This window comes from Aptenodytes forsteri, unplaced genomic scaffold, assembly GCF_000699145.1.
Source record: "Aptenodytes forsteri isolate BGI_AS27 unplaced genomic scaffold, ASM69914v1 Scaffold53, whole genome shotgun sequence".
In the NCBI taxonomy this organism is placed as follows: domain Eukaryota; kingdom Metazoa; phylum Chordata; class Aves; order Sphenisciformes; family Spheniscidae; genus Aptenodytes; species Aptenodytes forsteri.
The window spans coordinates 8,379,173-8,387,253 of record NW_008795909.1 but is presented as its reverse complement, the minus strand read 5'-3'; the positions used below and the strand labels follow the sequence as shown (position 1 = coordinate 8,387,253).

Genomic DNA, 8,081 nt, shown 5'->3' with positions numbered 1-8,081 from the left:
ATCCCACAGGGGTCTGTATTGGGACCGGTACTGTTTAATATCTTCATCAATGGCATAGACAGTGGGATCGAGTGCACCCTCAGCAAGTTTGCAGACGACACCAAGCTGAGTGGTGCAGTCGACACGCCAGAGGGACGGGATGCCATCAGAGGGACCTGGACAAGCTCGAGAAGTGGGCCTGTGTGAACCTCATGAGGTTTAACAAGGCCAAGTGCAAGGTCCTACACCTGGGGGGTTGGACTAGGTGTCCTTTAGAGGTCCCTTCCAACCCAAACTATTCTATGATTCTATGGATAATCCCAAGGTGAGCTAGAAAACTCAAAGCTTAGTTTGAGCAGGAGGTGCATGTGGAGTAGTAAGGGAGGTTTGAATGGTCTGGAAGATTTAATGGGAATTTAAGAGTAAAGAAAGGTGTAAGAATTGGAAAACCTGAATAGAATGCCATCTCTTGGGCAAGTGGAGAGAAGCGGGAGGTGTGGAATTTAGTTAAATTGGTCATCTTACTAGGGAAGGTAGCAGGAGGTTGGATGTAAAGGTAAGTCTGTGATGGAGAAACTCAGCCTGTTAAAGGCATTTCTGTCATGGAGGGTCTGGCACATGAAAGCAGATGCAGAATGCGTGGGATGATGGCAGGTTGGTAGGACAGGCTCGATGATGGCAGAGGCTGAAGGAGTGAGGGACTGAGCAGTTATGGAAAGGAGGCTCCTGGCTGCACAAGAAGGAATACGTGTGGAAGCTGGGGGTCACTGGGAAGAGTCTGGGAGACTGGAGGAGGAAGAGACTGTTGGGAATAAAAATGAATGGGGAATGCTGTAGCAAAAAATACAAGTACAGGGAATATTAGCAAATACAATGGATGTGAAGAGCTGAGTTATGGTTGCTGTGGGAACCAGCACTTTGAATCCTAGAGATCTTAAATGTTTAGCTCTAATTATGCATTGATGAGGCACTTCTGCACTGATCAAAAGCAGTGGGTGCACTTCTAGTTCCACTGCCAGCCTTGTGTGGAACAGCATAATCTGGTCATACAGGGGTCTTTCTGCCCTTCGATTCCTACGTACTGTGTCGTGTTAGGGTCTCTTCTGTTTCCTCGGGGCAGATATCCTCAGCTGTTTGCTGCTGGCATGTTGTCGGGAGTGTTCACCACAGCGATCATGGCTCCAGGAGAGAGAATCAAGTGCCTTTTACAGGTAAGGCATTGGATGGTGGTGATGGGAATTTAATTTTAGGGGATCTTGTCTTTCCATACCAGGAACTTCTTTGGTTAGTGTATTTACTCTGTTCTGTTTTTTGACAGGACTGAGACAACTGTCATTTAATGCAACTGTGTCACGAAGAAGCATTACACAAACTCACCATGACAGTAGAAGTACATACAGCATTCATTGCTCTATTCATTTTACAGAGCACAAGCCTTACACTATGTGGCATTATATAAGGCATCAATGATGCCTCGGTCCACTTCAAAGTATGGAAAAGTCCAGTTTTTCAGAATGAAACATCTTCTAAAAAAAATGCAAAACTACTAAATCATAAGACTCTAGTGTGAAGATTTTCTGTTACCTTGACAGGTTCCCAAAACGTAATTGAGGAATGCATTTCAAAATACATGAAATAGTTTTCTCATGTTTGGGGGACTGTTAGCTCTACACTTCCTCCAGGGTTTTTAAAGTATTGTTGGAAAATGTAAACCTGAACAAATGAAAATACTGTCTTTAGCAGAGATGAGGAGGTTTGCTTATTTCAGACTATGTTGAACTCAGTTAGTATGGTGATGGGTGGTCACGTGTTAGTTCTGACAGACATGGTATTATCATGGGAGCATTTACACACATACAAATTGTTTGAATTTCGCTAAACTATTTGAAGGCTACTTTTTGTCAGTGCAAGTGTAGAATTACCTAACTGACTTCAGTTGTTTCAAACTTACACTGGGAAAAAATAAGGGAGAATCTAGCCTCTGCATGGAACAGTAAACATATCCTCAGCTTGAACGTGAGAGAGCTGTTTGAGGAAGTGATGCAGAGGTTTCATATGAGGAGTGCCTGTGGAACGAGTATGTGCTCCTTCCTCTCTGGAAACATGCACATGGCTTTCTAACTATTAGCTGAACGATTGCTCACCAGCCAGAAACCTTCACTAGTCAGAAACTATCACTTTAATCCTTCAGATCCAGGCAGCTACAGGTGAAACTAAATACAGTGGCTCTTTGGACTGTGCAAAACAGCTGTACCGCGAGGCTGGGATTCGTGGCGTGTACAAGGGGACAGTGCTCACCCTCATGAGAGGTAACTGATGGAGACGTTCTGATGCTTCTTCTGCATGGGGTACTTTAAGATAAGAAGCCTGACATAGTATCATAGATCTCGCTGTCCCTTTAGCCAATTGGAGATGCTGTGTCACCCTTTTTTCTTTTTTTTGCAGTCTGCAGAGCTACTCCAATGCCTCAAAGGGACTGAGAAGTAAACATGAGATTCTCAGTGAGTGAGGAAGAGATTAGATGACAAGGATCAGAGGGATATAGGAAGTAATTAAGATCTGAGAAGCCAAGAGGAATGAGAGACTTCAGGAGAGGAGCAGAGAGAACAAAGAGGAAAGAAAAATACAGGAGTGGGCTTTTTCTTTTTTTCTTTTCTTTTCTTTTTTCTTTTCTTCCTTGGGAGAAGGATTGTGACCATCTGTGACTGTTGCTGTATAATGCTGACTGCTTTAAAAGATGTGATTGCAGCAGCTATGCTTTCTACCCGCTTGAGCGTGGGTTATTTTGGACTGGGATGTCATGACCCCTCTCACAACAACAACAAAGTAACTGTGTCAGACACTGAATCCTTTACGTGTTTTAGTACTTTCTCCTTTGAAAAGTGTTAGATTGTTCCCTGTACTGGGGCAATGTTTTCCAAGGATAAGCTGAAATTTCTGTATTTTGATATCTCAGTTTAGGAATTTGTTCTATCTTCTGCTTCTCATAGTGGCGTAACAGCTAGCAGTCTAACTCTGGCAGCGTCCCTAACCAGAGGCTGGTTCTCCAGTTTAGGCATGAGCTGAGAATGGGCGGCGGGAGTACTTTAAAAAAACCCAAAACAAAACCCATCAACTACAAAAAAAAACAAACCCAAAACAGAAACATTAGAACAAATAGTGTGCAAAACTCTTGAAGTTCCTGAACTGCTCTGATCTGCTTTGCAGCAATTAAGAAAGCTTAGAGCTGTCTCATCATTAGCTTAATGGCCAGCAGGCAGGTTACAGTCTGATTTGAAAGGCTGCTGACAGAAGCGCTCGAGAACAGATATTTTTCCAGTTCTTGCCTTTAGCACCTGCTGTCCCTGGGAAAGTTCAGGCTCCTCTGTCTAGAGCAACAGAAGATTTTAGTTTGTTTGTAGAGGAGGTTGAGAAGAGGAATCTGGATGTACTTAGTGGTGTTGCTGAGCTGGCATGGGGCTGCTGTGCCTCTAGGCTTCATTTTGTTTCCCACTACTCACAGTCTCTGTTGTTTACCCACCAGACGTCCCAGCCAGCGGAATGTACTTCATGACGTACGAATGGCTGAAGAACGTTCTGACCCCTGAGGGAAAGAGGTTAGTGAAATCACAGTCATCATTTTTCTGGACTTCCCAGACACTGCTGATTAATCTCCCCAGTTACAAAGAGATTTACAGCAGTATCATAAAAACAAATTAAAAAAAAAAAAAAAAAGTCGCTCATCTTGTGAGTTGAGCTGTTTTGGTCTGGGGTTAACTGACAATTAAAATAGTGTTCTGAGTTTCTCTCAGATTCTAGCCTTGGATCTTATTAGCCAAGTAAGGAATACTTAAAGTAGGTCTCTTCACTTTTGCCCCTGTGTGTGCACAAAGAGCTGGGGGGTTTTGTTGTTGGGTTTTTTTGTTGGTGGTTCGTGTGTACGCAAACAGCATTTGTGTGTGCGCTGCTGAATGAAAAGAATTGAACCTTTAGGGTGGAGTTAGTACATTTTGCCCACGGGGCTCTGATTCTTGGAAATCTTGCTCAAATACTGCACTCTGTCTGTGTCTGCAGCATTGTGCTGCCTTCTGGCTGTCAGCCAGGCTGCCTCTTTGGTCGTCACCTTAAAAACAGATGAGTTTTTACTTTTTTTTTTTCCTTTTTTTTCTTTTCTTTTCTTTTTCCTCCCACCCCACCCCAATCCTGCCACAGTGTGAGTGACCTCAGTGTGCCTAGGATCCTCTTTGCTGGGGGCCTGGCTGGGATCTTCAACTGGGCAGTTGCCATTCCACCAGACGTGCTGAAATCCCGTTTCCAGACTGGTGAGTTGCATGCCAGCTTGTCACGGCCACGCTCGGTGCGGTGCTCCTGGGAATGGGCTGGGCAGCGATGGAAGAGCCATCTGAGCATGGCCTCTGGGAGGTGGCATGTCTTGAGCACTGCTTGAGACAAGTACGTGAAAAACGCAAGTGTGTTCCTAGCTATTTAGTTGGTTTCCTCGCAAATTTTTGGCAAATCAGGCTGCACTTCTCTGTCTCTGCCTCCCCGCTAATGATCCCGATTTGAGATACCTGTTTTGAAACTGAAGCATAGAAGTCTTAATAATAGAACAGCTTGTCACGGCTGTTTTATTACAAATGTAATTCTTTGAGAGGTTTTGTTATTTCACTTCAGACATAGTTGTATAAATAGTAGCCTATGCTATCTGAAATTTATAGTAACTGGGCATACCTTGCTGAGAGCGTTGCTTTTAGACTAGCAGATCTGCTCTTAAGTATCTGTGGCCTAGTTATAGTGAGGATGGCCTCAGGCCTTGAGCTGCAGCGAAGTTTGGCAGGTTTTTCATTGGTTTCTCTGGGAGTCCAAGTCAATGAATATTTTTCATAAGACTCCTCGTATTCTCTGTCTGTGGACTCAGCTCTCTGTGGTTGTTTGATATCGTACCAAGGGCTGAGTGTGAAATACATTACAGCTTTGCATCCTTATTCCACTGAGCCAGTCCCCAGTGCTGCTGTGTAGATGATGTGCTTTAATGGTGGTTCTGTTTAACTGGGTTGGTTTGTGGAGTACTCGTTCAGAGGGCTGGCAGAGGCAGTACTTTCCAGAGAATTGTCAGGAGAAGGAAGAACTTGTTCTTTGAATAAAATAACTTTTTGAAAACACCTCAGCAAATCTGTGTAACATCAACATTAAAACAGCCTGTGCTTTTCACTTGAAATTTGTTGCTATTCTTGGCTGGGGCATGTGATAGGATCATTTTCTGTTTCTTATAAACAAACGTCATCAATTTTTATATCTGACCATCCTATTTCCTAATTGCAGCTCTTGGGAGAGCTGTGATCAGCGGCGCAAGTAACAGCTCAGACATCCAACCCTGACAAACGTTATTCTCCTTTCTTCCCTGCCCCCCAATGACTTGATTAGGTAAATTCTTTGTGGTGATGGTGAGCACTTACCTTCTGTTTACTGAGTCTTTAGTAAGGTGTCTTTTTTGTTTGCTTGTTTTTGACTGAAATAGATAATTTCCCCAAGCAGATGTTTTCACAACTTAGCTTCGGCAATGCTTGGATTCTGGTGTCACCTAGATGGTACAGCAATACGAACCTGTTGAAAATCCTGGGCTGTTACATACGCCACATTCTTCAGCATTTGTGACTGCCACACATCTTAACTGATGTGTTTTGTATCTCTTTCAGCTCCTCCAGGAAAATACCCAAATGGCTTTAGAGATGTGCTGAGAGAACTTATCAAAGAGGAAGGAGTTGCATCTCTGTATAAGGGCTTCACAGCTGTAATGATCAGGGCATTTCCCGCTAACGCGGTAAGTAAATTGAAATTCCAGATGGATTTTGGGGACCTGGCCTCTCACAGTGAATATTTGCAGTCTGTAGAGGAGATGACTGGCTGCTTACTGTTGTATCATTTCAGTGAGATTCTTGTCACTGCAGGTACTTTTGGCTGTTGGTGTCCAGGTTCTAAAAATGTACCTTAATCTAGGGGGAACGCCAATTAAACCTTCCTTTGAAGCTTTGCATGAAAGCCCTTTGTTGGCTCATTCTGATAGTATTTCTTGGCTGATTGTACATCCACCAGTAGAAGGCAGAAATGTGTGGATAAGTTTGGACTGGCTTCCCCTTCAATAAATAATGAGCCTAACAGAGTAGAAGTTCTGCCTTTGTGTGGAGGGATATAGTAGAATTTTATATATAATTTTATATATCAAAAATATTCTGGTCCAAGACCTTTTTTGTTCTCTTCCTCCTTCCACATCAGCCACGTCAGGTGTTTATAGTGCTGCATTTCAAAAACCTTGTTTGGAATAGGTTTTTAGAATCCTTACTTGTTCTGTATATTCTATCTTTTCCAGGCATGTTTTCTTGGTTTTGAAGTTGCTATGAAGTTTCTTAACTGGATTGCACCAGGTCTATGAAGACTAGGAAGTCTTTGGAAATTAGAGAGGAGAAGGAAGAGAGTGCAAGTCTGCCTCAAAGGAATAAACGAATGATCACTTGATGTTTCAGGAATGATTGCTTGCCTAATACCTTTTTGCCTTCCTCACATTCTTTAGGTGGTGCTATGTGCCGTTCAGAAATGTAAGCTGTAGCTCTGAAACAGAGTTGATGAGGAGTTAGAGGTGATACACCTGTCTTCTGAGCCAATGTACCACAGCAGTAACGCTGCTAACAGACAGCTGTCACTATTACACACACTACCTTAAGTACTTCCTCATGGAAGAAGGGGACACTTCTTAAAATGTAATTCTTTATTTACTGAAGAAACATGTAGCTATTAATGCTGAAAACCTTCCTTAAAATAATTGTTGGGCAGTGTGTACTTAACTCTCAGGGCATGAGTTAGCAGCTGCACAGACTAGTATCTACAAGCAATGTCAGATAGCATTCTCATCTCTTGCGGTTTTTTAGTTGTGGCTATTTCTATGTTGACAGAGGTTTTAATCTTACGTGCATGTAATGCAGCAAACACAGAACTAAGCAGGGGAGGCCACAGCTACGTTTCAGTGGGTTGAGGGGTATTACAGATACCATATCGGGTCTCGCACACTGATCTCTTCTGTGGAACTAGGAGGAAAAATGAATTATGCTTAACATTTGTACTAAGCTTTACTGAGGCAGCCAGTGGGGAAATGTGTTTGATCCTGAACTTTTCTCTGAAATCCCTTTCTGTCCCACTGAAGATATCCCAAATGCGATTTCAAAAGTACAGCATGGTTCATAGCAACCTGTGATATATTTGATTCATCACATGCTGTGTCCTGGGATTCAGTGCCTGACCTGAGAAAATTTAACAGCACTTCCAAGAACTCAATTTCTCTGACACGAGGAGGATACATGAAGGGGACACTGGCTGTGCAGTCTTGTCTAACTTTATTCTTGCTATTGTTCCTTGGTTTTTGTCTTATTATCATTAAACATAATCATATTTTCACTTGAGAAATGACTAATGCTAAGAAGCAAAAAGCAACTTTAATTTCTTTTGGTTTTGATGCGGTGTTATTAGAACTCAATAAAGCTAGCTGCTGCTTGGCTAGAATGCGTGCTTCGGTTCATTTACTTTTTGCCTGGTCATGCATGGTTAGTTTTGCAGAAGTTTTCCAATTCTTAATTCTGAGATGTGATTGGGAAATAAGTTGTGCCGTGCTGTCTTTAATTGTTAACCCCTTGTCTTTTAGCTTTTGGATTTCTGACATGAGCCGTGGAAATGAATGTTCTGCACTTCGCGTGCTTGTCAAACACGTCCTGTTAGGTGCTGTGTTGTGGCCGCAGCTTTTAACTATGAAGCCAGACACTAAATAACACATCTTGCTTGTGGAAGGTATTTTATGTTTTGCAGGGAGAGGCCTGGACATAGATAGGGGGGAGCTTAGGGAAAGCATCTGTCCCGATGCCCCACAGGAAAGCAGGCCGAGAGCTTGTCCTTGGTCTGGCGTGGTCTGTTGGCCTGTACCATAAGGACACAGTCTTCACCTTGGCTTTCCACAGGCAGGGTCAGCCCTGAAAACCTTCCACCCAAAAGTGCTGCAGAAGCCTTGAATCCCACTTTCCTTCCAAATTCTTTGGAAGGACCAGAAGGGAACCTGCCTTCCCCAGAGTCCACATCTTGTG

At 43.1% G+C, this 8,081-nt stretch overlaps 1 protein-coding gene across 1 annotated transcript in view; it reads left to right on the top strand.

Moving 5' to 3' along the window:
• Nucleotides 1-7,505, top strand: part of SLC25A20 (solute carrier family 25 member 20) — a gene marked incomplete at its 5' end in the record, with an annotated part of 14,520 nt that extends 7,015 nt beyond the window's left edge. Inside the window, 6 exons of the mRNA XM_009284521.2 lie at nucleotides 1,100-1,190; nucleotides 2,171-2,288; nucleotides 3,503-3,575; nucleotides 4,171-4,280; nucleotides 5,655-5,779; nucleotides 6,326-7,505. Coding sequence (XP_009282796.1) covers nucleotides 1,100-1,190; nucleotides 2,171-2,288; nucleotides 3,503-3,575; nucleotides 4,171-4,280; nucleotides 5,655-5,779; nucleotides 6,326-6,388 — 580 coding nt within the window. The remainder of the gene's footprint in view (nucleotides 1-1,099; nucleotides 1,191-2,170; nucleotides 2,289-3,502; nucleotides 3,576-4,170; nucleotides 4,281-5,654; nucleotides 5,780-6,325) is intronic.
• Between the last annotated feature and the right edge of the window lie 576 nt (nucleotides 7,506-8,081).